Below are 14,332 nucleotides of genomic sequence, written 5' to 3' on the forward strand. Positions count from 1 at the left end.
GATTTGCCCCATGCCCAAGGGTCCTTGTCCCAGCTCTGTGGGTGCCAGTAGTTACTGACCCTGTTTAATGAGCACCTGCTGTGTGTCAGGCACAGGCGACAGTGTCTGTGCTGCACCCAAATCCCGCTGGCTGCTGCTTACCAACTCTGAGTGCCCCGCCCCACCCCTGGCTTCTGTGTGCTTTGGCGTCTGATGGCCTTCAGGCCGCTGGAGCCACTTTGACCCTGAGTGCAGAGAACTGGAAGCCAGGGTGGGACGCTTGGCCAGTGGCAGAGGGCCTTGCTTTGAGTCTGACCAACACAGAGGCATGATCTACACTGCGGGCACCCCTCCCCAGCCTCCTGCATGTACCCTGGCTGGGTGCCTCTCTCGCCGTCACCAGCTCCCCCGAGAGCACACCCTTGATGCATCCCTTGTACAGGAATCCTCATCTCAGACTTTACTCTTGGGGTCCGGCCAGAGCAGCACTGTACCCGGGGCCCTTTCTATCTGGTCCTCACAGTTCCGCCCCGAGGCAGGGAGGGTGACCATTCTTATCTGACAGGAAACTGAGGCTCTGATCAGCTCACAGACCGCAAAGGTTAAGCCAGAATCTGAACCCAGACCCTGGAGAGGATGCTTTTCCTTCCTGCACTTGGATTCTGCAGCCTTCCACACAGCCCCTTCCCCTGGACTCCTCCTGCAGCCCTGGGGAATGAGAATCGTCCTGGTCTGCATTTCCTGCAGCAGGAAGTGGCTGGGTGCAGTGAGCTGGGCTCTGGAGGAGAAGGGTCTTTCTGGGACCCCGCCCATCTCACCCCAGCCTGGGTCCCTGAGCTGGGCTCTGGAGGAGAAGGGTCTTTTCGGGACCCCGCCCATCTCACCCCCAGGCCTGGGGGGATTACTGGGACCTGAAATGTGGGTGCCGTAGCTGTGGCTCCCTGAGGGAATGAGAATCGCTGAAAACTCTGCAGACTTCATGCTGATTCTTCGATCAAATCTTGACAAATGACTTATTCCTCCTTTCCCCGCCCCGTTTTCTCCTCTGTAACCTGGGGATCGTAATCTCCACCTCACACAGCCCCGTTTTCTCCTCTGTAACCTGGGGATCGTAATCTCCACCTCACACAGCTGTGGCCAGAATGGAGGGAATAACAGATGGGAACGTGATTAGCACGGAGCCTGGCACAATGAGAGCGCTCCTTCCCTGCTCAGTTAATTCCTCCGAGCCTCAGTTTCTTCGTCCGTAAAGTGGGGAGAATATCTACCGGGCAGTCATATCTGGAGAAGCTGTAGTTGGCAGGGGTCAGGGGGTCAGGAGTCCTGATCCTGGGTGACCTCCGACTAGCCACTTAACCTCTCTGTGGTCTGTTCCACCCTCTGGTTTGTGAGAGCCACGTGAGTGAGGGCAGTGACGTGCTCAGAACGTGCCCAGCACCTAGGAAATGCCATTGTTGTCATGGGTGTGAAGGCCTGGCTATGCGCCCGGCATGCAGCAAGGGCTCAGTAAACAATGGCTGTTTATTCGTCAGCATTTCCTGGCACCTGTAATGAGGAAACTCACCTCCACCTTCTCACTCAGCCCTATGGCTTCCATTCCCAAACTCCCAGGGCCCTGTGCTCAGGCTGGCTGGCTGCAGTTGCTGTTGTGAGGAGCACGTACCCTCCACGTCCGTCCACCTTTTCATGCCTCCAGCTCTCACCCCACACATGCCTCTTCCACTCTTCTCTCCCAACTGGGGCCCCCATCCTGTACCTGCTCTTGTTCCGCAGCTGCCATCAGCTACTTGGTGATGACTCACACTAGAGCTGGGCTGATGCTGCGCAGGTGTGTTCTCCTTCCCCGAGCTCCTTAAGGCACTGGCCCCACCGTCGATGGGCGATGGGCAACCCCTGGCACCCCACAGGGGCGCTACCTGTCTCCTCTCCCCAAAGAAGAGTCTGACTGGCAGCCCCTTCCAGGTGGACAACAAGTTCCCCGTGACGTCCCGCAAATGCCTCTCCTGCTCTCCTGGGGTCCCTTTGTGTAGAAGCAGCCACTCTGTATGTTCGTGTTGGTGCACCCTCACCCAGAGGGGAAAAGCAGCTGGAGTAGCTCAGCCTGACGCCTCTCGGACCGAAAGCAGCAGCCATGGGAGGTTTTACCTTTCTTTTTCTGGACCACACAGGCCTGCACTGCAAGGCTCCTTTGGTTTTGTTTCCTAGGGCTCAGGGTGGACAAGGTAGCCCAGAGCTGCCAAGAGAAGGAGTCCCTTCTGCCCTCTGCCCTCTCAACAATAACACTGGCTCCGCCTCCCTCCCACTGGGCAGTCCCCATTCTCCAACTGCCTCCTTTGTTGCACCCAGGAACTCATCTGGACTCCAGCCTGAGGGAGTCAGGCCCATCCCATTCTCCAGGCAGGACTGAAACTGGGCAGGCAAGAATTTGGGTCTGACCCCAGGCTGCCTGCCTTGTTCAATAAGACCAACCTAGAAAACAAACAACAGTGAAAACCTCCAAACCCACCTGCTTGGAGCTCAGCCAGTTCAAACAATATTGATGAGTCCTGGCACTGGGCTAGGCCTGAGGCTGGGGGAGGAAGCCACACATCACCTACCCCTGAGACAACCACAGTCTAGTGGGAAAGACAGACCAGTGGGTTCCAGTACCCAGTGAGGTCCAAGGCACTGCCAAGGATAGCAAAGTCCAGGGGACACGGGCCGAGTCCTGCTGAAGATTTTCAAGGCCTCTGCTAAGAGGAGCGCACCACAGAGCCCATCTCCCTTCCCCGGCATGAGCTCCAGCTGACATTTTCTTCTCCAGCTCCTCCTCTGACAGGCAAGCCTTTCTCTTTCTTTCCCTCCCTTCCTCCTTAAAGCAGCTCCCAGCCTCACTCGCTTCAATCTCTCTGCTCGATCTTGCACACCCTACACACACACATGCACGCACACTCACACACTTTCTCACACACACACTCATACTCTCACACACATTCTCTCTCACATACACACACACTCACACACATACATACTCTCTCATACACACACATTCTCATACACACACTCACACACATTCTTTCTCACATACACACACACATGCACGCACACTCACGCACTTTCTCACACACACTCATACACACATTCTCTCTCACACACACACTCACACACATACACACATACTCTCTCACACACACATTCTCATACACACACTCACACACACATTCTCTCACATACACACACACACACTTTCACACACATTCTCTCTCACATACACACACTCACACACACTTTCACACATTCTCACATACACACACACACACTCACACACACATTCTCACATATACACACATTCTCACACACACACATTCTCACATACACACACTGTCTCTGTCTCACACACACTCACACACACATACTCACATACACACACACTCTCATACACACACATACACATTCTCTGTCTCTCACATACACACACACACTCTCCCCACCCCCAAACATACCCTCTTTCCTCCTCACTCCACATAATATGCAGCGATTTAGTGTCATCTTTTCTCACTTGAATGTCCCCTTGGCATGCTCCCCCCACTCTCTGCCATCCCCACTGCCCCCTCTGCCACCATCAGCCTCCTCCCTACAACCAAGAGTCTCAGCTAAGTGTTGTCTCTGAAGGGAATTCCAATGATGACAATTTTCTCAATCTCATTTCAAATTTTAAAAAGCCTGGCTTTATTAAGGGCTAAACTGCTCATGAATTTTTAAGCACCAACATAAGACTTTAAAGACATTTCCTGCTAATGAGATTAAGTGAGATAACGTCTGTGGCACGCGGCACACTTCCTGCACGCCTGAGATTGCGCTCTGAGGCTGTTGCTTCAGACCGAGCCTCAGACGGCCAGAGGGTCTCCTTCACTTTGGAAGGAAAGTGTGCAAAGCCCTGCAGCATGGTGCAACGCTGGCAGCAACGGAGAGAGCGCCAGGAAGGAGTCCTGCAGAAACCTTCGGGCCGGAGTGTGTAAGGCGTGTGTGTGCGCATGTGTATGTGTGCATGTGTGTGATCTGGAGGTGAGGAAAACGAGACGTGTTGGGAGAACTCCAACCACACACTGCCTGGCTCATCCCTCCCTTGGGGTCTCACTCAGCTGCTGTCTCTGGCTGCTACCACCATGCTGGCCTCAGGAGGTCACTGTGATCACCACAGTCCCTTCTGCTTTGGGCTGAATCCTTTTCCCTTAGTTCCCGGCAATAGAATGGAGGTTGGTTGTCATTTCCAAGAGAATTTTGCAGGAAGAACATGATGAAAACCTGATTATATTTATACTCACCTTTGGACTATAGTTATTTCTTAAAGCTCAGTTTCCAGCTCCCAGAGATCCCGTGGAAGCGGCAAAGACATCTACAAGCCTCTGATTCTCTACCCTAAGACAACCACAGAGACACAAGTGTCCACCTGGGCATTCGTCTGGGTGGGCTCTACTGACCAAGGGTCAGCCACGGTGCCTGGGCATTGAGCAGAGAGGGGAAGGGAGCCTCCATATCCTAAACACCTCCTGCCCTGTGCTGGGCTGCGATAGGAACTTTATATTCCCATCTGCTAACTCACTCGTGCCCCATAACGACCTCACGGCACATGGTCCAGCAAGGTCAAGCTGCTTGCCTAAGGTCAGAGTTGGAAATAAGAACCCCATTTCTGGAATGTACTCTTGATGAATGCAAGGATGTACATGGGCTCCAGCTCAATCTAGGCAAGGGGCACGGGGCTTTGGTGGTGACCCAGAGCCTAGCTCTGTGGCAGCTCAGCCCAGCCATGCTTCCTTCTCAGCTGCAGCAGGAATTTTGGATGCTAGGATCCTGGCGAGCCTCAGCCGCCTTCTCCTTTCTCTCCCTCCTCCACCAGCCACTGAGTCTTTGTGCCCCTACCCAGCCCCAGCTGGGCTCTGTGGGTGGGGCAGCACTCCCTTCTGGTTCTTAGTCGCCGTGGACCTTACCCTCTGGCAGGACCCCTGCTGTCCTCTCCTGCAGGGCGGATGGCAAGATGGGACCAGCACAGCTCCTGCTACAATGAACCCTGGGCTCTAATCCCAGCCCTGCCATGTATGAGCTGTGTGACCTCAAGTATGTGAACTCATCTCTCTTTGCTGTTTACTCCCTAAGATGCAACTAACAGTAGTACTCTATCCTAAGAGCTGTTGTGAGGCTTTCTTCACCTTTTTCTAAAAAAAGAAAAGAACAGAAAAGAAACACTATATAGCATTTACTTCGTGCCAGACATGACTTTAAGCACTTTATCCTTAATTTCATCCTCACGACAACCTTATAAGGAGGCACTGTTCTATCTTATTTTACAGATAAGGACTCCAAGGCACAGAGAGATTAAATAACTTGCTGACGGTCACACAGCTAGTAAGAGGCAGAGGCAGGATTCAAACCCAGGCAGGCTGGCTCCAGAGTTCAGGCACTTAACTTCCTACTCTATAGTGAAATGACTGGCGTGAAGCATTTTAGCATAAAATTCAACAAAGAGAAAATGCTTGGTCAATTGTAAGCTGTAGTTACCATGTGACCTTGGCAGGTCATTTTACTTTTTTTTTTTTTTTCAGGCTGAGTCTCCCTCTGTAGCCCAGGCTGGAGTGCAGTGGCGCGATCTTGGCTCACTGCAACCCCTGCCCCCGGGTCCCCGTTCAAGCAATTCTCCTGCCTCAGCCTCTCGAGTAGCTGGGATTACAGGCATGCGCCACCACACCTGGCTAATTTTTGTATTTTTAGTAGAGACAGGGTTTCGCCATGTTGGCCAGGCTGGTCTTGAACTCCTCACCTCGTGATCCACCCACCTTGGCCTCCCAAAGTGCTTGGATTACAGGCGTGAACCACCACACCCGGCAGGTCATTTTATTTCTGTCTCAATTTTTTCATCCCTAAAATGGGGCTAGCGATCACTCTGTGCTGGGCTTGGGGTGAGAGTTCATTAGAATAATGGGTGTGAAACGTCTGACACAGAGGCTAACACAGAGCAGGGCATAGGCTCTTGGTGGCTCTCCTTTCTAGAAGGGACCTACAGAATGAGGTCGGGACTGGTGGTATCTAGACACATCCATTCAGTCAGCAAAAGCAAGGTGTAAGAACACCACCAGCCTTGAGGGGCCTGGGCAGAGCAACAGATGTGTGGTGAGGGCAGCCGGAGATGCAGAGCATGGATGCAGGGCCTCTGACGTGGGAGGTGGCATCTGGGGTCCAGATGCAGGATTGATAAGAAAGGGGTGAATGCTTATGGGGCCATCTAGTCCTCACGATGACCCCGAGAAAACAAGAGTCTCAGAGAGGGGACATGACTTGCCCAAGGCCACGTCTCTAGAAAGGGGTGGCAATGAGGTTTGCCTCCCAGGAGCCTCTGTGGTTCCTCTCTCCCTACACTGCCCATCAGCAGGATGAAGGGCCCAGCTATGAGGTCAAGCTCTAGGTTAGGAGTAACTGTTTCTTAAGAAAGTCCAGGCCGGTCACGGTGGCTCACACCTATAATCCTAGCATTTTTGGAGGCCGAGGTGGGCAGATCACATCAGGTCAGGAGTTTGAGACCAGCCTGGCCAAGATAGTGAAACCCCATCTCTACTAAAAATACAAAATTAGCCTGGCGTGGTGGCGGGTGCCTGTAATCCCAGCTACTCGGGAGGGTGAGGCAGGAGAATCGCTTGAACCCAGGAGACGGAGATTCCAGGGAGCCGAGATGGCAGGGAGCCGAGATTACGCCATTGCACTCCAGCCTGGCTGACAAGAGTGAAACTCCGTCTCAAAAAACAAAAAACAAATAAAAAAATTAGCCGGATATGATGGACACGCGCCTGTAGTCCCAGCTACTTGGGAGGCTGAGGCAGGAGAATCGCTTGAACCCGGGAGGCGGAGCTTGCAATGAGCCGAGATTGTGCAATTGCAGTCCAGCCTGGGCAACAGAGCAAGACTCTGTCTCAAAAAAAAAAAAAGTCCAGCAAAAGAAAGGCGACAGTCCCTCCTGCAAAAGTGTCCCAACTAGGCAGGTAGTATGGTGGGGCCTGGAGCCGGGGAATGCAGAAGGGCTTGGCTGAGGGCAGCAGCAGGCAGGCAGGGGTAAACCGGCGGCACAGGTGGCTGGAGGCTGCCTGGAGTCTGGCTCAGCCCTGGGGAAGGGGGTGGGCAGTGCCTCGCCAGGTCCTGGAGGGAGGATCCCTTGCGATCCAGAGAAGGGCATAGGTGCTTTCCCCCACCTCTGCCAATCCCCCCAGAAGATTTGCCCCATACACAATAAAAGGAAAGGCTCTCAAAGCAACCCACTGGGGGACTCACAGCAGGGGTGACAAGAGCGCTTTCTAGGACAGTTGTGTGCTGTCTTCAGAGGCAGGAAACCACTTCCTGTGGCCTCAGTGGTGCCCTGTGAAAAACCAGGTTCTGGCCCAGCAGCCAAGGGGGCCGGGATAGGTTCACCCAGACCCATTGTCCTAAGAGCAGATTTGTTTTTTTCCAGGGCAACTCTTCACAGCTTCTCCTCTTCCCTTGGTGACAATGACAGCCAGTGACGGGTAGACAGCCTACTCCCACCTGGCCTGAGTCCGGTGGCCCCAGCATGAGATCACCACAGTGAGGTCTGACCTCAGCATCGCCATGGGGATGCTCGGATGCCACGCTGCCTGTAAGCAGCACCTTTTCCCCCGGGAGAGTGGGAGGGGACCGTGGCTGATGCTGACTACGTATGATGTGGCCTGCTCCTGGCTGCTGGGGCTGTTTGTCCCCAGACATATGTTGTCAGATCTCAGCTGAGTGGGGTGGGCCAGGGGACTCACTCAGGACCTGCGGGCTCTGTTGTGTGTCTGTGTGTTTGGAGTGCGGCGAGAGGTGTTTATTAGACCTCACAGGGAGCCTCATTCTCTTGTCTCCCTGGGTTCGCCTGGGCTGCTGATCACTGTGCTCCTAATGGGCCTCGGATTGACATTCACAGCAACCTGGTCTCCATAGCAACCAGCTGTGACATCACAAGGAGCCCATGGACCCTGTAGCTGGAGCAGAGGAAGCTTGAATGCCTGTTTGGGGAAGAAAGCCTTTGCTCCCCGTCCTTAGGCCTCTCCTGTGATAGAGGAGGAGGACATAGAAACGCTGAGAGAGCAGGGCCTCCGCTTCTCTGGAGGTTAGAGCAGGATCTACTCGAAATCCTTCCCTTCCTTTCTTTGTCCCCTGTCTCCTCATCCCTGAAAAAATATGTATCTCGTTTCCTCAGCTGTAAAATGGGGATATTACAAGCCGCTCTTAATTGAGTATTTATTATGTGCCAGGCACTATTACAAGCATCTTGCATGGATTTTCTCATTTACTTCATAACAACCCTATAAAGTACTTTCTTCTTAGTATTCCCCCTTCTGTAAGTGGAAGGAAAGGAAGCACAGCAGAAGGATTGGAATCAAGACAGCCTGGCTCCAGAGCCTGTTTTCATAACTACGAGAGAATGCACCAGATTCCTTCTGAACGCCGCCTGCCACGTGCACGGCTACAACTCTATTTCCAGCCATGCTGTGGCAAGCAGTTCCGGGCGGGCTTCAGCTCCCTTTGCACCACCAGCACCTCACCTCCTGTCGGCATGAGGCGGTTTTCATTCTCTGCCCAGGGGCTTCCGCAGCGCCCCAACACAAGGTTGGCAGGAACGGGCTTAGCGGGAGGACTTGTGGAGGGAAGTTGCTTCCACTGAGCCAGCCTCAACCTGGGGTGCACAGGCTCCACCGGGTGAATGCTTCTGCCAGGCCATCACCTGGCCCATAAGGTCCCTCTGTGCACTGCTTGGAAGGTCCTGGCAGCGCTGAGCCCCAGCCACCCACGTCAGTGACCTAATAATGCACCGTTATCTTGGCTCTTCTGCTTTCTCTTGTTTCCCACTCCTGTTCGTCCCTCGTTTCTGGTCCCTAGAATGACTTCCAAAATAAACTCCCTGTGCACAAGCCTTTGCATCGGGTTCTACTTTGGGGGGATCCTAAACTAAGAGAGTCACAGCCCTGAAACGCCATTACAGGAGGGCATTCTGGAGCTGGGTCACTTGGTGAGGTGCAATGAGGGCCCTGTTGTCATGGGACGTGTGATGGTGGCCACCCTGGTATTACGGTGATTAAGACCATCCCTGTGCTGGGCTGGGAGGAGGTACAGGTGATGGTGGGGTGGGGGATCAGATGAAAGCACTAGCATCTAAACAATCCAGGGGCGATGGGCCTTACAGGGATGGTGAGGCTGGCTGGCGGCTAACTGCTCTGGAAGCCTTAAAGGAAGAAAACAGCAGGCTCGGGGTGATCCACTGTCAACTCAGGCCATGCAGTGAAGAGCAAAATCCCCATGGTGCTGTTGTAAGACACTCTCTCCTTCTGCAGCCAAAGGGTATCCTGTACTGAAAATCAGGCCCGGCATGGAATTGAGGGCAGGAGGGTCACAGGGTTGTGAAGGAGAAGGAGGGCATAGCTCGGCCGGATCTCAGCCAAAGCCAAGAACCCTGCTGGGCAGAGAGTGGGATGCTGAGACCTCAGGTGGGGATAATTGGGTGGATGATTCTGAGAATCTTGGGGGCCCAGACTCCTCTGGAGCTTTGAGCACTGAACCCCCATAACTCAGCAAAGCACTCCTTGGCCAGTTGGGCTAGGTCAAGGCTGGGCTTCCTCTAGGGAAAGCTACCATGTCCCCCCATCCCCACCCCATCTCCTGCTTGGCTCAGTCCCCCACTGAGAAACCCCAGTCAGTAACGGGTATTGTCCAAACAGAATATGAGGTCCAGCAGCTTAATTCACGTCCAGTGAGACTGGGATTAATTCAGTCTTGAGCAGAAATACAACTTGGGCAACTGGAGAGTAGACCTGGGCTTGGGTTCAGCTAGACCTAGGGACTCCTCCCATTCCGGGCCCAGGCAGAACGCCACCCTGTCGATTTCATGACTTGTTGGGATGCTTAAGGAAGTTCATGGATCCAAAATGCAGTATCAGTGACTGAACAGGTATTTACTGTACACCAGGCACTGTTTGATACGAGACAACAGCTGTAAAACAGCTCTTGTCTGTTTTCAAAGCACTCACATGAGGTAGGGAAGATAAAAGCATCTAAACAGACCATGCTACCAGTAGTAGTAAAGCTGCTTTTGAGATGTGACTAAGTGCCTGGCTTTGTGCTGAACTCGCCGATACACGGTATCATAAGATTCTTAAAATGACCCTACAAGGGAGAGATTTTCACCCCCATTTTACCAATGAGAGTGGGCGACAGAGCTGGGATTTGAACCCAGCCTTATCTCGCTCTTCCCTCTGCACACAGCCTGCTTGAGAGAGCGTGACAGCCTCAGCGGAATGGTGTCCAAGATGCAGGGAAGAGAAAGATAGATTTGGCCTGGTGGGATGGTCCAGCAAGGCTTCCCAGAGGGGTGATAAGGCAATTTGTGTATTTCAAAAGCTGAATAAATGTGAACCATGTCGGGTTATGATTAAGCACCTATTAGTGAGGGCTCCATCTTGGGATCAAGTTTTTAGAAATTGTTCCAATCAAAGCAAGCACAAGCTCCAGCCACTGCATAACACTTAAAGGTGGCTCCCCAGGTCGCAGAGCCCACTTCTTCCCCCAGAACCCTGAGAGACTAACGCTCCCGTGCTCAGCCCTTTCTCTCGCCCAGCCTTTCTGACAAATGAGCCCTGTAGGGCGGGGCGTTTCTTATCAGGGTATTTTTTTGGCCTGGAGGGAGGTAGGGCTGTATTGATTGGGCTCTGGAATTTTGAATCAGAGGAAGTCACTCAAGCTGGGTTCAGCAAAAAAGGAGGACTTATTTATGAGGCCCAGGGGTGTCTTCAGCAGGAAGGGCCAGGTCTGGGGAGACTAAAGCATGGACTAAAGCACTTTCCTTCCACTCTGGTCACCTTTACTTGCTATTCCAAGTTAACTCAATTCAACAGATGCTACGCTTTCACACTGCAGCCAATCTTTAGGTGGGTAAGAGGGCAGGCACCAGGTTCCAGTGCACCTCACTTCCGGCCGCACCCCCGGAACCCAGCATGCTACAGAGCAATATGGCTACCCCCAGCATCCGTTGAATTGAATGGACTTGGAATAGCAAGTGAAGGTGATCATAGTGGGAGGAAAGTGCTTTATGTTGCAATTTAAGAAGACGAAATCCTCCCAGAGACGTTGCATGTGTGTCTGTATATGCGGTTTCTCTCTGGGTAGACCTTTACAAGCCAGTAATGTCGACAAGGGTCACTCTTCCTCATTTCCGGATGAAGACACCAAATTGCCCAAGCAATTTGGTTTGAAGCAAGTTGCCCAAGGTCACACAGCAAGAGGAGGCTCTGGCTCAATATTCCTTACTGCATGTTCAGGAATCCCAAGAGGAGGGGGTTTGCATCACACCTGGAGATAGGTTTCTAGGTTCTAAAATAAACCATTCCATGTTAAGACACTATTTACAGATAGAAAGAAATGCTTTGGAGCCACAGGGGCCTGGGTTTTGAATTCTGCCTTTTTCATTTCCTAGGTGAACTTGGGCAAGCTGTTTATCTTCTCTGTAAGGTCAATGTACAGAGCTTCAGAGTATTCTTGGGATTGGAGGAGTCAGTCAATGCATTTTACCACTGCAGTGAGTAAACGCTCAATCAGTGTACGCTCGATCAATGTTAACTATTGTTTATTACAATCGTAAGTCACCTAACCTCTGAGCCTTATTCTTGGCTACAAAACTGGGGTAATGATACTTCCTGAACAGAGCTGTTGGGAATGAGATAACATGAGATAAAATGAGATAACATGCCCAAGTCCTATCCTGGCACCTGGCTCCCCACATGTTCACTCCTTCCCCCTGCGATGCTCCCTCCTGTCAAATTTACGCTTCTAGCATAAATGACGCGCCGGTCTAAGAAAAGCACCACTTGTGAACTTGAACGCTTATAGGCGTGAGCTGAGGAAGCATAAAGCGACTTCCCTCTCCCACCTGGTGAGAGAGCCTCCACCGGCTCTAGGGTAAAATGGTCGAGTGCTAAGTGGGTGTTCTTGATGCTGGAAGGATCCTGCTTGACTCAGTTTCAGGATTCGCCATGGGGCCTAGAGGTGGATTCTCCAGGCGGCCGGTTAGCTAACCGGACAAAGGCAACCAGACCTGACTGTCAATCTGGGCGGGGCAGTTGGGGCACTTCTACAGGGAGATGCGTTTGGCTGGGTTGACCAGAGGTAGAGCAGAATGTGCTGGGATGCAGGGCACGGACAACTTCTGAAAACTGAGCCAGACTTCAGCCTCCTATCCTCTGTCTTTTTTAAACAAACCACATATTTTGTTTGTTTGTTTGAGACAGAGTCTCGCTCCGTCACCCAGGCTGGAGTGCAGTGGTGCGATCTCGGCTCACTAGAACCTCCGACTCCTGGGTTCAAGCGATCTTCCTGCCACAGCCTCCTGAGTAGCTGGGATTACAGGTGCCTGCCACCATGCCCAGCTAAATTATTATTATATTATTATTGAGACAGAGTCTTGCTCCGTCGCTCAGGCTGGAGTGCTGTGGCATGATCTTGGCTCACTGCAACCTCTGCCTCCCGGGTTCAAGTATAATTCTCCTGCCTCAGCCTCCCAAGTAGCTGGGATTACAGCCACGCACCACCAGGCCCAGCTAAATTTTTTTTGTTTTTTGTTTTTTGTTTTTTTTGATTTTTAGTAGAGACGGAGTTTTGCCCCGTTGGCCAGCCTGGTCTCAAACTCCTAAGCTCAGGCAATTCGCCTGCCTCGGTCTCCAAAAGTGCTGGGATTACAGGTGTGAGCCACTGTGCTGGGCCAATTTTTGTATTTTTAGTAGAGACGGGGTTTCATCATGTTGGCCAGGCTGGTCTTGAACGCCTGACCTCAGGTGATCCACCCACTGGTCTTGAACTCTTGGTCTCAAGCAGTTCTCCCATTTCAGCCTCACAAAACGCTGGCACTATAGGAATGAGCCACTATGTCTGGCCATTAAACAAGCCACAAATTAAGGAGCACTTATTATGTTCCAGGCACTGTGCCAAGCAGTTTACATGGATTCCAGCCACTACCATCTGCGTAGCCAGCCTTAGGCAAATGCTTAATGTCTCTGAGCCTCAGTCTCCTCACTTGTGAAATGGGTCGGGATGATGTCTACCTCACAGGGCTGTTATGAAAATTAAATGAGCTAATGCATTAGCAGTCATACTAAATGCTAGCTAAATTTTGGTATTACATATAGATATTCATCCATTTCAGCTTCACAACAATCTCCACTTTTTTAAATAAGAAAATAAAAATGTAGAGAGGTTAAATCAGTGGTTCCTAGGTGCCGACCTGACCACATGCAAATGCACAGGGAGAGCATGAGAGAAGCCAGGGTCCCTGCAGAGCATGGTTCCCTGAGTGAGCCTGGCATGGGCCCCAGTAATGCAGGTTTGTCATGCCTGCAGCATCCCAGGTGATTTGGAAGTGGGAAGCCCTGCTGAGTTAGGCAAAGGCCCCACTGCCAGTAGGGACAGAGGTAGGATTTGAATGTTGAGGCAGGACCCTAAATCACCATGATTTACTACGAAGAGCATGCCCCTGGTGGGCCACCGTGACCTGCTCTCTGCCACTCCCTAGGGCTGGAGGATTCTGGCCTGGCCCACTCTCTGAGGAGGAGGGCTGGGTGGAGCTCTCTTGAGCAGGGTCACTCAAGCAACCATTTGCAGGCCACCCTGTCCCCATTATGGGTTCCTTTTCCAAAAGCCACCTGAGCCGAGACAAGGGGTGCTCCTCAGCCCTTGTGGATTGTGGAATGTCTCACCAATGGTCAGAAGCACATCTCCCCTGGTGGCTCCCCACAGCCATCCTCCCCAGGGCCCATCTCCACCCTCTGGTGCCACTGGGCATGCGGAGAGCCTCTGGCAAGCGGCAGGAGCTGCCAAAGCATTTGGTTATTTTGCTCATTTTATTAATAAATGTGTGCCCATGCCAACCACATGGCGACTGCCGCCTGGGAACAAGAGTCGGAACATGCTTTGGGGAGATTTCTGGCTGGATTTTGGTGACAAAGGAAACAGACAGGGATCTATGGGGAGAAGGGAGTCAGGCAGCTGACAGACATCTGGGGGCTTGCAAGGACCTCTGCAGTTTGTGAAGGCCTTTTTGGGAAAAGGAGAGTTGGGTGGAACTGTATGGAAGGGGCATGGGGCCCTGACCCTTCAGCCAGAGGGACTCTGAGCCACATGGAACTTGGACACATAGCTTGGCCTGACTGCAGGCAGCTGGACACATCTTTCTCCCAGGGTCTGTTGGCTCGTGGGTGCCTGGTGAGGGTGGAGCTGATGGCAACACTGCGGTACCTGCAAAGGACCTGGAAAACCCCAAAGCAAAGAGAAAGACCTTCCACCAGAGGGGCTG

The 14,332-nt window shown here is 52.4% G+C and overlaps 1 protein-coding gene and 1 long non-coding RNA gene across 4 annotated transcripts in view; one reads left to right on the plus strand and one right to left on the minus strand.

Moving 5' to 3' along the window:
- Positions 1 to 4,282: 4,282 nt before the first annotated feature.
- On the minus strand, positions 4,283 to 7,826 carry LOC129484200 (uncharacterized). The gene is made up of 3 exons (XR_008658371.2): positions 7,273 to 7,826; positions 4,947 to 5,171; positions 4,283 to 4,377 (listed from the first exon to the last, which is right to left on the minus strand). It is a non-coding gene; the product is annotated as an uncharacterized lncRNA (long non-coding RNA).
- A 3,667-nt stretch (positions 7,827 to 11,493) lies between these two features.
- The window catches only part of TP53I11 (tumor protein p53 inducible protein 11), a 69,623-nt gene continuing 66,784 nt past the window's right edge, over positions 11,494 to 14,332 (plus strand). The window contains exon 1 of one of the 3 annotated variants that reach the window (XM_055281834.2): positions 11,494 to 11,566. In XM_055281834.2, coding sequence (XP_055137809.1) covers positions 11,504 to 11,566 — 63 coding nt within the window. In that variant the 5' untranslated portion in view covers positions 11,494 to 11,503. The remainder of the gene's footprint in view (positions 11,567 to 14,332) is intronic. The other 2 variants (XM_063641838.1, XM_063641832.1) reach the window with 2 other exon arrangements.

This window comes from Symphalangus syndactylus, chromosome 6 (assembly GCF_028878055.3).
Source record: "Symphalangus syndactylus isolate Jambi chromosome 6, NHGRI_mSymSyn1-v2.1_pri, whole genome shotgun sequence".
NCBI classification, from domain to species: Eukaryota; Metazoa; Chordata; class Mammalia; order Primates; family Hylobatidae; genus Symphalangus; species Symphalangus syndactylus.